Source organism: Aspergillus wentii (assembly GCF_001890725.1).
Source record: "Aspergillus wentii DTO 134E9 unplaced genomic scaffold ASPWEscaffold_1, whole genome shotgun sequence".
NCBI classification, from domain to species: Eukaryota; Fungi; Ascomycota; class Eurotiomycetes; order Eurotiales; family Aspergillaceae; genus Aspergillus; species Aspergillus wentii.
The window spans coordinates 1,149,983-1,168,499 of NW_024467832.1; the positions used below are offsets into that span (position 1 = coordinate 1,149,983).

The 18,517-nt window shown below is 49.7% G+C and overlaps 5 protein-coding genes across 5 annotated transcripts; 2 read left to right on the forward strand and 3 right to left on the reverse strand.

The window, feature by feature from the left end:
• Positions 1-174: 174 nt before the first annotated feature.
• ASPWEDRAFT_22610 (CCCH zinc finger and SMR domain protein) lies at positions 175-2,510 on the reverse strand (the record flags this gene model as incomplete). The annotated part of the gene is made up of 3 exons (XM_040832362.1): positions 175-736; positions 788-1,525; positions 1,582-2,510. 3 exons carry the CDS (start codon positions 2,508-2,510, stop codon positions 175-177), a joined length of 2,229 nt encoding a protein of 742 aa, XP_040694106.1.
• Positions 2,511-3,946: 1,436 nt separating this feature from the next.
• Positions 3,947-5,304, forward strand: ASPWEDRAFT_22611 (TVP38/TMEM64 family protein; the record flags this gene model as incomplete). The annotated part of the gene is made up of 3 exons (XM_040832363.1): positions 3,947-4,413; positions 4,470-4,889; positions 4,941-5,304. 3 exons carry the CDS (start codon positions 3,947-3,949, stop codon positions 5,302-5,304), a joined length of 1,251 nt encoding a protein of 416 aa, XP_040694107.1.
• A 1,378-nt stretch (positions 5,305-6,682) lies between these two features.
• aof2 (putative lysine-specific histone demethylase Aof2) lies at positions 6,683-9,898 on the forward strand (the record flags this gene model as incomplete). Its single annotated transcript, XM_040839663.1, has 1 exon — positions 6,683-9,898. One exon carries the CDS (start codon positions 6,683-6,685, stop codon positions 9,896-9,898), a length of 3,216 nt encoding a protein of 1,071 aa, XP_040694108.1.
• A 516-nt stretch (positions 9,899-10,414) lies between these two features.
• trr1 (thioredoxin-disulfide reductase TRR1) lies at positions 10,415-11,628 on the reverse strand (the record flags this gene model as incomplete). Its single annotated transcript, XM_040830003.1, has 3 exons — positions 10,415-10,602; positions 10,658-11,545; positions 11,607-11,628. 3 exons carry the CDS (start codon positions 11,626-11,628, stop codon positions 10,415-10,417), a joined length of 1,098 nt encoding a protein of 365 aa, XP_040694109.1.
• An 894-nt stretch (positions 11,629-12,522) lies between these two features.
• On the reverse strand, positions 12,523-16,918 carry ASPWEDRAFT_47266 (uncharacterized protein; the record flags this gene model as incomplete). Its single annotated transcript, XM_040836931.1, has 6 exons — positions 12,523-13,280; positions 13,345-13,640; positions 13,697-13,899; positions 13,956-14,081; positions 14,141-15,408; positions 15,469-16,918. 6 exons carry the CDS (start codon positions 16,916-16,918, stop codon positions 12,523-12,525), a joined length of 4,101 nt encoding a protein of 1,366 aa, XP_040694110.1.
• Positions 16,919-18,517: the final 1,599 nt, after the last annotated feature.

The window sequence follows — 18,517 nt, forward strand, 5'->3', positions numbered from 1 at the left end:
GAGAACTCAAATGCCCAAGCACAATCAAGAAAATAAGAGGATCAGCCCGTTTTCCTCTCTGAATCCACAGGTGATCGTCATGCTCCCAATACCCAAGCCTGCGTTCCCCTAGAATAAAGAGTAAACGATACTCGAGATTTCGGCAAGAGACGAGTTGCGGCGATGAAAGGTGGTTTACTGAGCGGTTGACTCCAAGTCTTCGCGCTTCAGGAGCTGGATCTTGCCCATAGTCATGACTGGAGAGTTTCCGCTGCCGCTTGCAGCTTTATCATCCTCTATGCTTTTGGCAAGCGCCTTATCATAGCTAGTAGGATCAATTCCTAGGATCCCACCAACATATCCACCCCTTTCACCAGGCACGCTAAACTCCCGGAACAGATACTTCCACTCGTTGAGCCAAGCCTTGACTGCCTTGCCAATTTTGTCTTTTCCATTCTTGGAATGATGACCAGTTCCCGTAATGGCATAGAGAACGCGTCGGCCCTCGCGAGCGTGCTTAAGGAGAATCTTCTCCAAGTATTCAATTGCTTCTTCGGGGTGAAGGCCATGCAAATCGACATAGAGCTCTTCAGAAGTGTCATCGAGGCCAGAAGTTAGAAGGTGCTGGTTACGCTCTTCGTATAATTGCCGCGCGGCTTCTCGATGGCATTTGCGCATGGCTTCATTTTCTGCCTGACCCCGAATGGACAGAGCTTTTGCGGCTCTCGCATCGTTACGGTTCCAGGCTTGGGCAGCACTAGAAAGTTGTTAGACCACAGCCAACTGGGATCAAATAAATACGACTTACCTTTGCAAGAACTTGTTCCTCACTGTGCCGTGTCGAATGGCTTCAGTGCGGTACTTGATATACTGTTGGTTGGCCCGCGAGCCTGTTTCGAGCCAAGGAATATTCTGCGGAGCTGGAATAGACTGGGCGGCAGCGCTGTTTTCACGGCCCTTGGTTTCTTTGCCGTGTTTGGACGAAGGCTTGCCCTTGCCGGCTGCTGGGGACGGAGACATACGGACGACATCCGCTAGAGAGGTAGGAAGGGAATCTTTGCTGGAGGTATTTTCGCGGTTATTGTGCGAACCACGTTTGCCGTTCTTCTTCCCTGTATTCCTTGCACTGACTGCGCCGAGAGTGGGAAAAGCATCTGGGTCATCCACAGAAGGAGCAGCTGGGTTTAATTCGCGATTTTGGTGTCGGCTTGTTGGCCGGGAATGAGGACGAACTGCATGGGTCATGTTCCCATTTCGTCTACCAGTACTAAACTGCATGGACGGGGAAACAGGCTTGCTAGTTCCCATGAGGGGTGATAGATGAGAAGCAGGATACTTGGGAAGGAACTGATTAGCCCATTGATCTCCCATGCCCCCAGTTGACTGCAGCGGAGGGAAGGCCTCAGAGGCGGTGTCCATAGGGAACGGTGATCCCGAAGGAACGGAGCCTGTGCCGTCTCCCACGCTGAGACCCGCGACAAGAGTCGAAGGGTCATGAGAAAATGGACACCCATCCCCTGCAAGACAATTGCCCATAATCCAATACCTGCCCAGTATATTAGCATTATTTTCCCCACTATTACGATATTTATAACTACTCACTTGCAGACGTGATTTGTGAGGTCATGACTAAAACGGCAGTCTGCACGTAGACACTGTCCGGTAGACAGCCAATATTTACACACGACAGGGCTGCGGTTATGGCTTGGCGAGGTAGCTGCTCGTGCTTGATCCATAGCCATTGACTTTCCAACAACAATACGACTGTCATCGACCTGCTGGGAGAAGGCATCCACATCCTGATCTTGTGAGAGGGATGCGATGGTAGCTCCTAGGTCGTAACTATTTGCCTCGAGAGCAGTTTCAATCTCCTCATTGGTCCTTCTGTCTCCCAACACAGTGCGTAGGATGTCGTGTGGGCTCATATCAGGAACAAATTCAGGAGCCGTGGCACTAAGAGCCCCAGACGCACTGAGGCCTCCCACAGATGAGGTTGTGCTATTGGCGTCATCGGCAACCAGCCAATCCACGTTACTATCATTGCCAAAATCACCGTAGAAGTCAGACACCTGACTTTGGTCGGAAAACTCGTAGGCGTTCAGGTTTGGGGAATGTGGAATAGGCTGGGCGAGAGCGAGTCGAGGTGATGGGCGCGGGGAAGTGAAGGGAGATACAGTCGAGGAGAGCGCAGGCCGTGAAAAGTTCCCTCTTGAACCAGGAAACCAGGAAGTGCTGCCAGGACTGGTACCCAGATGTGACGGAGGGGACAAAGGTGTGGACGACCGAGCCATCTGCCATGGAGCGGGCGATGAGCGGCGGATCACCGTATGACGAGGAGGGGGGGGGGAAGAATCCGGGAGGGTGCGGTTCCGATGGCGCCAGAGGATATCGAGCACGGCATTCTCCAGAGGAGGACCAGACAGGGTGGTCTTTTGGCGTAAAAAGTCCTCGATCTTTTCCACCTGCTCCTCTTCATCGACCTCATCCTGAAGGATTCGGAGGCAGTCTTCTAGGAGGTCGTCTGCGACCATGGCTGAAAGGTGATGGGTTGGTTCAACGAGAAAAAAAGGGGAGAGATAAGGTGAGGCGAAAATAAAAGCGAGACAGAGCTGAGCGGCGTTGTAAAAACTCGGATAACGATCTGAAAGATGATAGGGCTCGAAGGGTTTGGACGGAGAATATCACAGCTCAGGGCCCATGGTCTTTTAGGAATCAGCTGGGGGGTCTCAGGAAGTAGGTCGGGTGTGTCAAAAGAGGGGTGGCAGAATCAAGACCAGCGCGAAAGGGACAGATTGCGGACCAGTGAAGATCACATTGCATCTCCAGCCATGGGAGGCAATAGAAACGATCGAAAATAGAAGCTCAAAAAACAGATAATGAATGAGATGGGGGGTGTGAGGAAGAGAAAGGGAGAGGGGTAAAAGTAGTCGGGAGAGATGAGGATAGGAGAGGTTGAAATGAACAATAAAGAAAGGGACAGACGGGTTGGCGGTGATTTGGTTTTAGGCTGGAGAACAACTGCGCCCCGACAGGGCAATCTGTTGCAAATGTATTTGGAATGCTCTACTGGTTATTTTTATAGCATTACTTGACAGACAGACAGCTGGTATATCACTTTATTCATCCTGTCACATTTGTTGATTCTGATGCTCTGCTTACACCTCAACCAAGGCGGATGAATTAATGTGGGGGATTCTAGACTGGAACCTCCATCCAAGTTGCAAAAGGCTTGGCGGTCCGATAACAACAAAGGGCATCACTTGTGGTCGATCAGCCGTGATGATCTTAGGATAGATAGGGTTGGTAGAGAGATTGGAGATGGGAGAGAGAGATGAAGATATCCAAATGCAGGAACTATCTCCCGACATTGCTCACCAGCGATCCAGATGAACCGTCAGATCCATCCGAGAGATCTCGTACCTAATGTTGAAGCCTAACACTAAGCATGAGGGGAAAACATACCCTCCGTACGACTCCGTTTTGCTGACAGCTTACGAGATCAGCTTCTTCCGACTTCATCTGAATCCATCCGCCCTAGAATCAATTCATCAGGGGTGATTGGCTTGCAGAGTTTCAACGTGTTATTTTATCACCCTCTCTTCATCCAGGTTCGAAACTCTTTTCGTCCGTTGGAGATCATGTCTCACACTACTGATGACCTAAGGCAGCTGCTAACTTCCCCGACGTCGAGCTGTCTCTTCCTAACTTGGCGGTGTTCTTCAATGCTCCATCTCCTTTGCGAGGGCACACTTTCGCCCTTTCGGTCAGAATTCCTATTGAAAGACGGATTCAATTATTCTGCCCAATATTAGTCGCCTGCAGAAAGGTTGTTCTGTAGGTATTCTGCGAGCGCCCGTCTGGCTCTCCTTGCGCAGTGCCTCTCCGCATCTGCCGATCTCTGCTCCAAGACCTCCGTGGATCATACATAATTGATCTTTCTTTTTTTACACCATCGTCCATCTTCATAATGCCCGCCGACTATGAGTCTACCGCACGGGCTTTATCCCTCCCAGTATCCCCTGCCGAAAACCCCTCTCCCTCCGATGACGATATTCATCCGCCATGGAGCCATCTAACATCCGGGAGGCGGAATGCTAATCGTCCGATCGGGAACCCAGTTACCTTTCGCGACCAGATTATCCATCGTGCCACGTCGATGACACGACGCATCGATTCAGCATGGCGAAAATTGACCCCGTGGCAGAGAGTGGGAGCCGTGGCAGCTGCTTTGGGGGCCATTGCGCTTGGCATGGGATTCATGATTTTTACGGGCCAGGTCTTCATTTGGGTGGCGCCAGTAGCTGAGAAATGGGAACACTCGGTCTTGGTGTTCTTTATTCTTTGGCTCTGTGTCTTCTTCGTTTCGTTCCCGCCTTTGGTGGGATGGTCGACTTTTGGCACTGTTGCTGGGTATATCTTTGGGGTATGGAAAGGGTAAGATTGATATTGTGCCATGTCAATTCCCGCGAGCTTGCTGACAATCTTTGTAGATGGTTCCTCTACGCCAGTGCGACCGTGCTGGGGTCAATCTGCTCCTTCTATGTATCCCGAACGATCCTGTCTAAATTCGTCAATCGTTTAATGGAACGTGACAAGAGATTCGCGGCCCTTGCCTTGACACTCAAGTATGACGGGCTCAAACTGCTTTGCATGATCCGACTCTGCCCACTGCCATACTCGATATGCAACGGTGCCGTTTCAACGTTCCCTACCGTCCATCCATTGACCTATGGACTGGCAACGGCAATAATTTCGCCAAAGTTGCTGGTGGCGGCCTTTATCGGCAGCCGGCTACGTATTTTGACTGAAAAGAATGAAGAGATGAGCACTGGCTCCAAAGCCGTGAACATCTGTAGTATCATTGTTACAGTCTGCATTGGAGCTTTTACAGGGTGGTATATATATAGAAGGTAATTCTATGACGCCCAGGGTCATTGTATTCATGCTAAACTTCTTCACAGGACCTTGGCACGAGCTAAAGAGCTCGAAGCAAAAGAGCGGGAGGATATTAGACGATCACAAGCCGGGCATGCTCGTCACCATTCCGACAGTGCATTTTCAGAAGATCCAGATGCAAACACAGCTGCTACCACTCTCGCCCGTGATGAGGAGGAACAGATTGGATTCAACGACTTGGATGACGACAATGTCGATCTCGTGATCGATGACAGTGATAATGAAAATCCAAGCCGCAAAGCCCGAAGCGAGGGCCCATACCGGGATGAGTTCACTGACAACGATTCGGATGTTTTCAGGGATGGCGACGGGACAGACACTGAGATGCATAGCCTACATACTCACATCCGCAAAGGCCCGGGGTCTTAAGACCAGTCACCCGATTGGAACAATCCTACGACTATATCTTCTCATGTATTGTTTATAATAGATCCGACCAGTACGAGTCATGGCATTACATATTGGGATTGGTGCGGTTTGGATGGCAAAGGCGTATTGGGAATCGAATGCTGTCGTCTAGTCACTTAATCAGCCAGCCTTGACCTTTTACCGGTCTTTTTTTGTTAATCTATAGATAATTTGGCAGCGTTTAAGGTTCTTAAGAAGTAGTGTTTCGATCCCCGTCAATCGAAATCGTGGTATTCGGCAGACTACCCGATATAACATTAAAATGCATCCAAGCCGAGAGAACAGAGCGACTGCCTAGCGAGTAGACGAAGGGTATCTCGAGTTGCGTTATATGGTGTACGCATGCCTGTGATTTTCAATTAATCAACATAGATCAGTATAAAGGTTAAGATAAAAGAACATGACTTGAAGCAGCGGTTGAAATCCATATGTCAAACATGCGTGTTACACTGCATCATTCGAGTCGAGATCGAACTGTTTCTTGCGGGGGGCGGCTGTCAGCACAATATTCGACCAAGTAAAAGAAACACCGTAAACATGCCGAAAATCAGCTAGCACCCATGGCTGTCAAAGAGTCAATCAATTGATGCTTATCTCTCATCATTGCCAGTCGACAAGGTGGGAGGGAAGAACGAGTGCAGGATGGGGTTTTGCTGCGGACTGACAAATACGCCGATTCGCCGTGCCTCCGTAACTTCCAGTCCTCGGATATGATCAGACTCGCCCGCAGAAAAGAATCTCAATCATCCCATCACCACCAGGAGCCGCTGGCTGCTTGCTCATTTTATTTGTTTGTTTCTTCCATTGATTGCAGTATACTTCTTCTGTCAGAGATAAAGACGCGCTTCAGTCTGTGACGGATGGAAGGAGGGCTCGGGTTTCTGAGTATCGCTTACTACTACTACTACTACCTAGATCCAAGGCAAGTCCAATACCCACCCAGTTCTATTATTAACGCATTTCCATGAATTTTTATACTGCACAATGTCTCCTGTCATACGTAAGGTTCTTTTCTAACAGATCTCTAGGGGCTCTCGTATCAAGACTCACTCCCTGAAGCACTGCCGGTTGAACATCTCTTGATCAGTGGACCCACCATGGATGGAAGCCTGGGAATTTGATATCATCGGATTTTTTCGTGATGGGAGGGTCATCTGCTCGCTCGAAATCTGATCTGGATCATACCGTGCTTGAATGAGCTGATCGGTATTTTGCGTCTACCGATATAATAATATTGTCATATCACGGACGGCTCAGCCCTATTAGTTACCCCTTGCCAGCAGGCATGGACGCAGCGGCATCCTTTGGGACACGAGGATTGAACGGTCACTCCCGCGAGATGTTACAGTTCAAACATTATCTTCCTAATGGAAATTCTAAAAATGGTGGTACACATTTTTCATTGCTGCCACCAAGTCAGAATGCCCCTCGAGTATCTCAGTTTCAAAATGTGCCACCGGAATATCCAGTGAATAATGGAAGCAGGGGTTCTACGGATGTTATTGATGGAGGATCTCAAACCACTGATGGCTTATCACGAGATCTCGATACTGATACAAATCATGGGACGCCTAATGATTCAACCACGTCTACGTCGTTGATGTCCGCACCAAGTCAGAAAAAGTCCAGATCACCTTCCACCGTTATTAATGTATCTTCTTCTTCTTTATCATCATTTGTCAAGACAGTCGATGGAAATTTTGATTATTCTCAGTATCGGCCCCGGTCGTCGATACCGTCGAGGCTTTCTGCAGCCGTATATGCTCAGCAATGTATCACGGCTGCGTATGCATCCCGGCTGAATCCGTTTGCGCTCCATAAGAAAGAGCAGGAAGCATTACAAGATTATATGTGCCATCTTCATGTGACAGTATATCTCAACATACGCAATGGAATTCTTCGGCTTTGGACTCGCAATCCCATGGTTAGCGTGAACAAGGAGGAGGCATTAGGATGTGCCAAGGACTATCGCTGGATGAACCTTGCCTCTTTTGCATATGAATGGCTCATCCGGAACGGTTACATTAACTTTGGATGTGTTGAAATCCCCATGGCCTTGATTCCTCCAAAGCGCGCCCGGCGGAAGGACGGTCCAGTTATTGTAGTGATTGGAGCAGGAATGTCAGGTCTGGGCTGTGCACGTCATCTAGAAGGTCTCTTTAACCAATACCGTGACACATCCACTTCTCCTCGTGTTGTCGTGCTTGAGGGGAGGCGAAGAATTGGAGGTCGCGTATACTCCCACCCTCTACGAAGCCTCCAGTCGCCCAACCTAGCTCCAGGCCTTGTGCCCAAGGCTGAGATGGGAGCGCAAATCATCGTTGGGTTCGATCGTGGCAACCCACTAGATCAGATCATTCGAGGACAGTTGGCACTTCAGTATCATTTACTGCGTGACATTTCGACAATTTACGACATCGACGGATCCCCTGTAGATGAGGTTCGGGATGCAATGGATGAAAGACTCTACAACGATGTGCTTGACCGTTCAGGGTTCTATCGCCACAAATCTGTGATTGTGCCAACTGCCGAAGGGGATCGGGAACTCATCAATTCTGGTCGAGATTTGACAACAAGTGATGGAGTCACAGTGAGGCAGTACGAAGAGGCCAGGGCTGCTGGAACTATCGGACAATTGCTCCCTTCTAAGCGAGTCCGTCGAGGTGTGGGACATAAAACTGCGGATATCAAAGCAACCGCTGCTCCGCTGGCAGATCTTGGTCCCATAGAGGAGAACCCTGCCGTTCTGGCCTGTCAGGCCATGGGCTGGAATTTGAACCAAGGAGTTTCAGCAAATGAGTCTATAAATTTGGAGCCCATTGCTATTGCTTCAAGAGCTCAGACATTGGGTGCTGTCTTGGACGATGGGGTCAAGCAATACCAGCGCATGCTCCCTCTGGCACCAAAGGATATGCGATTGCTCAATTGGCACTTTGCAAACCTGGAATACGCCAATGCTGTCAATATTGGCAAGCTCAGTCTTTCGGGATGGGACCAAGACATGGGCAATGAGTTTGAAGGTGAACACTCCCAAGTAATAGGCGGTTACCAGCAAGTGCCTTACGGTCTGTGGTCTCTACCAACGAAGCTTGACGTACGGACGAATAAGATCGTTTCCAAAATAGCATACGATCCCAGCGGAAATGGTAAGCAGAAAACGGTCGTTCACTGTGAAGATGGTGATTCTATCGTGGCGGACAAGGTCGTTTTCACAGGCTCTCTTGGTACCTTGAAGCATCAATCCATAAAATTTGAGCCCCCGCTCCCAGACTGGAAAGCTGGGGCTATTGAACGGCTTGGCTTTGGTGTTATGAACAAGGTGATTTTAGTGTTTGACCAGCCGTTCTGGGACGTCGAACGTGACATGTTTGGGCTGTTGCGCGAGCCGAAAAACCGCGATAGTATGGTCCAAGAAGACTACTCTGCAAATCGGGGTCGATTCTATCTATTCTGGAATTGTTTGAAAACGACCGGTCTTCCGGTCCTGATTGCCCTCATGGCCGGTGATGCGGCCCATCAAGCAGAACGCACGCCAGACGCCGAAATCATTGCGGAGGTGACCAGTCAACTGCGAAATGTCTTCAAGCATGTGGCCGTTCCCGATCCATTAGAAACCATTGTCACACGATGGGCCACCGACAGGTTTACTCGCGGTAGTTATTCTTATGTAGCCGCAGAAGCCCTCCCGGGGGATTATGATTTGATGGCCAAACCGATTGGTAACCTACACTTTGCGGGAGAAGCTACCTGCGGCACTCACCCAGCGACAGTTCACGGCGCATATCTTTCAGGTCTACGAGCTGCATCGGAGGTGATCGATACCATTCTGGGGCCCATTGAAATACCCGAGCCTCTGGTGCCAGAAAAGGGGAAAACCACCGAGCTGAGCACCCCTATAACAGCGGGCCAGAAGAGGAAGGAGCCCTCTTCAGCGACTATATCTACGGCAGCAACAGCTCCTGCTCCCACCCCCATCGACTCTAGTGAACTGGCAGCCCAGGCACGATCCAACAACTCTTTCCCCACCGACACGGCTCTTCGGGAGGCTTATGACCAAGCCATGTGGGCAGCCATCCATGCCGAGCTAGGTCCCCCAGAGCCTAGACCTGCCAAAACAGGCCTCAACCCCTTCTTACTCTACCAGAAAGACTTCTGGGGCAAGGCCCGCATCCAATGCGACGAGGCACGACAGGCATCCTCCAAGAATCCAAAAGCCAAAGCAGCACGGGACGAGATCCGACAAGCACTAGGCCTCATGTGGCGACGGGCCAGCGAGGAAGAAAAACGACCGTACATAGAGCAGACGGAGGTCAATCGGCAGACCAACGCGGAGGTGTGGGAACGATGGAAGCGGACCATTGCAGAGTGGGAGAAAAACACATACAAGGTGAAGGATCGGTGGTGTGCAGCTAATCCGTTTGAGAGCTGGCAGCCGACTTCGTCTCCTGCGTCGAAAAGGCCAAATCGCACGTCTACAAATGGCAATGCGGCGGCCATTAATGTGCCCATCGGTGTGACTACAAATGGTCATACGGAATTGAAACAAATTATTTGACGAGAAATAATCAAATCATCTTATTGCTAGTGCCTTGGCCCTACTTTCGCCGTATTCATGTACTTTTCTTTATAGACAACATACCTCACCCATACTTATCTTAACCAAATATAATACGGGCAGCTGCTTACTTGTCAATATCGGATACCTCCTGAGAATCTGATTTACAAAGGAATGAGGAGATCATCTACAAGAAGCAACAGTGAACCTCGAAGATTATTCTATGTCTAATTCTATTGAAATTGCATTTCATGGATCACAAAGGATCCACCATCAATCGACATGTAATTTCGCCGCCATGAGATCCAAGGGAAAAAAAAAAAAAAATTGAGGTGTATAATGTGGAATGGAATAAAAAAACCGTCATCCCAATGACAAAACGCTGAATGAGTCTAATATAAACAGATGTGGGCAAAGCAATGAAACAATGATATGGGCATAAGGTGATGACATGACATATCTAGTCAGATGACGAAGACATCAATAAACCAGGAGAGGAAAATTAAGAGTCATTATTTAGAGCAGAGGGTTGGACTTGTACTCTGCGGTAGTGCCCTGGATGTCCTTCTTGGTCTCACCGTCAGTTTCCTGAGCGGCAGGCTGGGCAGATGCAGCAGTAGAGGAGGCCTCGCCCGCGGCCTCTTCGGGGTGCTCAGACTCGGCAATGAACTTCTCAGCCTCGAGAGCAGCAATGCAGCCGGATCCTATAGATCATATTAGCTTTGAGTTTCATGTTGATTATAATGAGTTGGAACATACCGGCACTGGTGATGGCCTGTCTATACCGCTTGTCCTGGACATCACCACAGGCAAAGACACCCTCCAGGCTGGTGTAGCTGGTACCGGGCTTGGTGATAATGTAGTTTTCATCGTCAAGGTCGATCTGGCCCTTGACCAGGGCGGTGGCGGGGTCGTGACCAACAGCGTAGAACAAACCGTTGGCGTCGACAACCTCCTCCGCGCCGGTAATGGTGTTCTTGATCTTGAGGTTCTTCATGAGGCCGTCACCCTGGATTTCAGTAGCGACGGTGTTGAAGCGGACATTGACCTTAGGGTTGGCCAAGAGGCGGTTAGCCATAGCCTTGCTGGCACGGAGCTTGTCACGGCGGACGAGCACGGTGACGCTGCTGCCGTACTTGGTCAGGAACATGGCCTCTTCGGCGGCCGAGTCACCACCTCCGATAACGTAGAGGGGCTTGTTGCGGAAGATGGGCACAGCACCGTCACAGACAGCACAGGCACTGACACCGCTCTGCCAGAAGGTCTCCTCGCCGGGCAAGTTGAGACGGCGGGCGTTGGCACCAGTTGCGATGATAACAGCATCGGCGGTGTGGGCGGGCTCGTTCTCAGGGCCATCGTTCCATTCGGTCCACAGCTTAAAGGGTCTTTGCGAAAAGTCGACCTTGGAGATAGTCTCGGAGATGACTTCTGTGCCGAATCGGATGGACTGCTTGCGCATATCGTCCATGAGCTCTGAGCCACCAATGCCGTTGGGGAAACCGGGGAAGTTCTCAATGTCGGTGGTGGTGGTGAGCTGACCACCGGCGGCAGTGCCGTTGGCCAGCATACCTTCATAGAGGACAGGCTTCAGCTCCGCTCGCGAGAGATAGATCGCGGCGGTGTGTGCGGCAGGGCCGGAACCGATGACTGAAGAAGAACAGGAGGTCAGGGTATGGTCAGAGGGAAGAACGGATCAAGTTATACTCACTAACAACCTTGGAGTGCACCATTCTGGATGAATTGACGCGCGACGGCGTCGAGAAAGTCTGGGATAGAACCGTGGCAGAAGGCGAAGATTTCTGATGCAGGGACGACGCAGCAGCAGCAGTCAATCCAAGAGAAGATCGGATGGAAGAGAAGGGAAATCGACGAAAAGCGGAGGAAAACAGATTGACGGTGTTGGATGGGAATTGGGGGAAAAGAGAAAGGGAAGAAGAAAGAGGGAGAAGGGGAGGGGATTTAAGAATTAGTCTCGCTCGTAGTCGAGTTAACCTGGAGTGTTCCAAAGAATAATCGACACAGAAAAACGGACGGCGAAGAGGGGCTCGTTGTGGTGGGGAAAGACTTGACGACAGCAAAAGCGATTATGAAATCACAGGCCAGTGCAACAATTTCAGGAGATTACCAAGACAGCCTGAATAATAGACGATGCGCTTCCAGGTCGAACAGCTTCAACTTCCGATCTTCCAGACCGAAATCGAAACTCCTTGCCGACTTTTTCTTAGGAATCAACGCAGGCGAGACCGGTCACGTGCCGCTGCTTAGAAAGCGTGCTGGCCTGGAACTTGTTTGCGGCTGTTTGCGGTTAGCGGGGGATTTGTATGGGCAGGCGAACAGCCGCGAACAGGCCGAATCAGCCCACCTGCAGGCCATTATCAATCTAATGTGAGCGTTATATCATCAGCATAACTGTCAGCCTGACCGGGCTAGATCCAACGGTCCATTTGCTGGGCTCTGGAGTCAAACGGTTATCAATCAGTCGTTGTCGTCATTCCTCGTTGCTCGTGATTTATCCAAGGGTATACCGGCTATTTACAGACACACTAAATAATCTAAACATGCTTAAACATGCAGAAACAGGCAAATTCACAAGAATAAAAGAAAAGAAAAAAAGAGTCAATCCATCATCTCAGTCGTCCAAACCACTTCTTCTTCGCTTGTTTCGTCTGCTCGTCCGGTTCCACCGCTGCTTGGCCCACTGGGACTATCGTCTCTGGTGGCATATCGTCGTCCTCATCCTCCCCCTGATCGCTGTCCTCATCGTAATCGTCCCCCTCTTCAGGGTCCTCGTAGTCATCCTCCTCATCACTTGCCCCGTCTTGCCCCTCTTCCGCATCCTTTCTGTCCTTCTTCCTCCGCACTCCTAGCCATTTCCGCCACCCTTTGGCCACCTGTGCTGCTGGTGGGTCATATTCATACCCTTCATACCGCAACATTGGTACCAGCAACTTGTACGGGGTGGTGATTCCAGCTGGATCCTTGGGATTGAGCTCCATGTTAAATGTCACAGATAATCCTCCTTCAAGGTTGACCATGGCGCCCGCACCGTCGTCTTCCGCTTGAACTGCTTTCTTCGACTTCTGGCTAACGTTTGTAGGTCGACGGAGGAATGAGTTTGGTCGGGTTGCTGTTGGTGTTGGGAATTGACTGTCTCCGGTCTCAGCAGGAGGGAATGGTCCGTCCATGCTCATCCTTCGGCCAGGAGCATTGTTTCCTCCCAGGTTGAATTCCTTCGTGGGCGGCGGACCACGCAACGAGAGTCGCCGCAGGATACCACCGCCTGCTGGTTTGTCACCCCGAGTTAGGGACAAGGTTCTTTTGAGCATTCCAGGGCGAGGTTCCGGCTCCTCCTCGGATTCAGGTGTGGCCGGTGGTGTGAAGCCTATGGACAGTTTGTTAGACAAAAGACAAATAATCACAAGGTCAAATATCATGATTTCACTCACCAGGCTGATACTCTCGAATTGAACACCAGTTGCGTCGTGGTAGCAACCGTTTGTTGTTCCGAGGCTTACCATCCACATCCTGGGTGAAGATGGGAATCATATCTTCATCGGTGTTGGTGTCAACATGGTGCACCCGGTTACGCTTGTTGAGCATATCCGATACCATCTCAGTTTCCGGCTGATTGGCAATGGCAGAGGAAATCACGTTTGGCATGTATCGGTAGTCCTTGTCCTTGGCCAAGTCCAGTTTGGGATTCGAGTAGAACTGTCCGATTGCCGCCAAATGGACGTCACCACTGATTTTCGCATTAGCCCCTTTCTAACTCATTATATGTTACAGATGGTTCCATACCTCAGAATTGTCACTCGTACGGATTTCTCTGCTGCAAGATCTTGAAGGTCTTCGATCAACCATGTCCGCTCGGACTTGTGGTGCTTGGCCGTCCAGTGGTCATCGTAAATTTCCACCTTGCCGCCATTCTTATTGACAAGTCCACCAAACATACCAGCCTTGCCTAGCGATTTGCGGCTGTTGAGAATGTTTTTGAGCATCGCCTGCGGATCAGTTAGACACCGGGCTCACAGTAACATATCAAATGGCCAACACTTACAACTCTGGGGTATGCAATTGGAATACTCAACAACACGATCAAATGCTTTGTTTCTCCCCGGATAATCTCACGGTGACAGCGATCCCAGATGCGGTCACATGTCGTTTCGCTAATAACCTCGTTGCTCTGCACAAATTTGTCCATCAGTATTCATTCCATAAAACACAGGGAATCATCACTCTTACCGTCCGTTCAGTTCTGCAGTCAAGTCCCAAGAAAGCCACTCCTTTGCCCATGGACATAAACAAGCTCCTGCTCTTCTCTCTGATATAAGGCCCTGGTTCGGCACCAAGAAGCCAGCTCGGCTCATCAGCCTCGGTCTCCTCTGGCACACTATGATGCTGGAACAGCAAGTAGTATTTGAACGCAATACGACCCAAGCCCGAAATTACTGGTGTTTGCATAAACTCTTCGGGATACGAGCCATACCCTTCAAGGATCTCATGATCATTCCACATGTTGACTGCAGGGATCTGAGAGGTTGCCAAAGAGAAGAGGCCCTGTGAAAACCACGCTGAGTAGTTCTCAAGATAGGCGTTCTCTATTTCCGCTCGGAATTCCGGATCGAAGGGTGCGTCGTATCTGTCATTGAGGTTCTTAATCTTGATCCAGTCTTGGAAATGGGATGATTCTGCTGTCACTTGGTCGTTGAATATCTGATCACCTCCACCGACCATGACATGGAACGGACGAGTCTGGTGCTCATTGAGTATATCCCTCCACAATGGGTCTGGTCCACAAAATCGGTCGGTATCGACATTTGGCCGGAATCCGTTGCCGTTATGGAACATGATGTTCATAGACTGACCCTTTGCTGGCACCCAGAATCCTAAGGCTGGTCCTTGGTTGATGCGGTATGCGATTCGCTGCTGTATTGGGCCCAGCTCAACCTCCAGGTTGAACCGCCAGAATGTAACATCTCGGTCTGGATCAGCATATAGACGGAATCCCGAAATGTCTTTGTGGACACCAGCCGCTTCCCCGTCCATGGAATGAATTCTGTTTGCAGGAATTGCTTGCTTAATACCATCACTGCTGTAATCGATGATACTGGCGGACAGCTCAAATATACCATCATCGTTCTCGATAAAACAAAGATCCATCTCCTCTTCGGTATGTTCCACCGGTTTGACATAGAGTGGTCGCCCATCTCGGCCAAGCTTCATAAGGCCGGCTGTCGGGTCGACATACTCGGGCGCCAGTGCAGCACCCTCTTCGCCCTTCACTTCGACTGGAGGAGGTGGCAAGAGGTCCATGGGCTGGGAAAATAACCTCAATGTAGGCGGCGTATTATAAGAAGAGCGCGAGTCTTTTGTCACGATCATGACACTGCCTCGCCATGTTTCCTTGTCGAAAGGACCATTCGGTCCATCTATCTGTACCCGCTTCATCCCGGTGTATCGGAGCAAGGGACCAGACTTTAAGAAGAGCGGTGGTTGGAAACTCTTGTTTGCTATTTCGGTTACCGTTAGTATCAAACTCGAATGGGAAAAAAAACCGAGATTGGACTGACCATTTAGCTTTTGAGTGGGCTTCTGGTAGTTGATTGGAAGAGATCTGCTCTGTCTTCTGCCCTTGTTTCCACCACCTTCCCACCAAGCCTTGCTTCTATCCATATCGAAGTTCTGGAAATCAAAATCGGATGCACAGAGCCTTGCTGCGGGTGCATTTTTCCATTCTGAAAGTGGGGGTGGTGTGGGTGGTGGTACATTGAACGACACTGTCTGGCGCTTTGGCTTGGGCTGCTGCGAGCTCAGCTCATCTTGAGTGTTCTGGGTCATTTCATTTTCCTTGTCTAGTGCTTGGTCATTAAAACCAAAACCGACAGGAGCAGTGAAAGGTGCTGCCCCATTGAAATTCGCATAAGTGCCTGGTTCTCGGGTAGCTTGCTGTGCTGGCCTGCCCTGACGATTTCCAGGTCCTGGGTAAAGTGGTTGCTGTTGCATTTTTGGGTCGACCTTTCTTGGGACGGCTCTTTGAGAGGGCGCAGGTAATTGATTTGCTTGAGAACTATCCCAGCCGGGGGCAAAAGTATCGCGGGGTGCACTTTTCTGCGCTGGACGCATGTTCGCGCCGTAAGGTCCGGGTTGGTGGCTGACGGTCACCGATCGCCGGGGAACATTGCCCCTGTTGACATTTTGTCCAGGGTATTGAGCGCCAGCATTGGCATATTGTGATTCTTCACCAGGGCGAGGTCCACTGTATCGAACAGAAGCTGATCTGTTGTGGGTGGATATTGGTTTTTCGGCTGGTCGCTGTCTAGGAACCTCGAGCTCTCCGTATCCTTCGGAAGCAAAACGCTGATGTGTTGGTCGTTTTGGCTCTTGCCTGCGGTATGTGCCAGTTGGTTGTCCATATTTCGTGGATCGGTTTGAGGCTGTCCGCTCAGGCATCGTGGTTCCTGATTTCGAATCCCCAGGAGCAGCAGACTCCCGAGGTTGAGCTGGTATTTGTCCTCCACCCTCTGCTTCCATCTTTTGGCGGGCCAATTTTTCTTTGAGTCGCCTCTCGGCTTCTTGAACACGCGCTCGTTTCTCTTCCTTGCTGATTCCAGTTAAAGTCACCTCGAGCTTTTGGAGAGGAGATCGGTCTGGCGCCCAATCATGCTGCTGTTCTTTTGAAGAGCGTGTTGTATTAGAGCGGTTTAATTGTGAGTGTTGACTTGTCGAGTCCAGTGTACCCTCTCCTTGAGTATCTGGTGCAGCGGTGCTTGCTTCGGACTCAGTCGCATATCTGATTTCTGCCGCATATCCCTCAGGCAACTCAGACGGATCCGGTGGAAGGGGTTTGTTCATCAAGTTCCTCTTGTCCCCGGGAGGAATCTCCCCGGCCCTTGTTGAAAATGAGCGTGATACGCGATTTCCATGGATGGCAGCAGGGTTGTTCTTGTGAGATACCGGTTGGCCCCGCGGGACTTCTGCAACCCTGGGAGCATAATCGTTATCGTATCCAATACCTGGCATGGCACGCTGTTGCCTCCGTCTTGCGCCGTTAGACATTTTAGGCTCCCCCTCTGCCATATCCGATGGGCTGTGAGATTTTGTAGTAGACATTTTTCAGATAACTGTGTATATGTACGTTTAAGATGTCCTGGATGAGATGAGTCACAGGGTCAATATGTAAAATCGCATTCGAAGTGGCCTTTTTAATGAGACCTAAAAGAAAATTGTCAATTAAAACTGCAATTAAGAATGACCCTATTGACGAGATAATTGAGGCCAAAAGTCACGTACGTTGGTTGTCAATGGATTGGTCGTAATGCCTTCCTAGCTGTCACCCTTTCTCGATGGATGATAATAAATGGACGCTCGTATCAAGATGACTTTGGTGTCGATAATTAGATTGACATGATGTTATCAAATCCCTATTTTTCTGGTCGAAAAGCAGTGGAATAGCAGGGGACTGGGTGTTGGTTGCTGCCTGTCAACAAGTCTACGAGACTAGATATATACAAAGCCCCGAAGTATAGAACAGACGGTAGCGGTCGGAGTGCTCAGTCGACAGAAATCGAATTAAGGGATGCCAAACCGACAGAGGGGGAAAGAAAAAGAGAACAGGGAAGGGTGAAGAAAAAAGACGGACGGATAGACGATGGTAATGGTGAATGCTGCTCTCTTGTCGTTTAACCTGGTGGCTGGTCGCGCAGCCCAGCCTTTTTCTTCGTCTTCCTCTCCTGCGCGGGGCTGCCACTTGATCTCCGACCATCTGATGCAAGTCAACGCACCGGGCACCACCGATATTCCGGATGGGTTCTAAGAAAAGAAATAAGAAATCGAGTGCCTGGGATAATTCTCTGTCGGATTCCGTCTTGCATGCAGCTATGGAGTCGTATGTGAGGTTGAAGCGTCTCAGTGGGTTGGTCTCCTACTAGGGTTCAGTGGCAGTCTGTTATGGATTTATTATTTCACTACTCATTTACTGATGGCTAAGTTTCTCTAGAAAAGATGGATCGTTCGTCTGCCCAAACTGAATCTAATTTTGATGACTCCATATTCTATACAGGTGTAAAAGTGGATGGAGATGGCCTCAACAAGCGGTGAAACCAGCCAACAAACACCGACAATCGTGATGGAATAACACATCCTTGCTAGAATCAAGGGTATACAAGGAGATTGTCTTCATCGAAATAGCATATTGAGACCATCAATGCATGCTGGACGATGTATTCGCAAATATGAAAGGAGATGGACGCCCTGTCAGGGTCCTTGACATCATGCAGATGCCGATTCTCAAATAGTATAAATCATCAATGCTCTGTCTGTCCAGGCATCGTGATGAGATAATATTAAATCGTCTTCGATTTAATAAGACTTTCTGCAAACTCGTCATGTTAGTTATTACGTTGGATTCCTTTGACACTAAGAGGCTACCTATTGTCATGCTCCATAGCCCTGCTATATTTAGTATTCAGCACTATGTACTCCGTAGTCTACTACGTAGCCATAATCAAATGCAAAATTGCGATAGAATTGATCAAAATATAGACGATGCACATATTCTATCCTATCATGCAAAAATGTCGTAATCCAAGATCGTTTGCAGCCAGAAACGTGGTCTTTTAC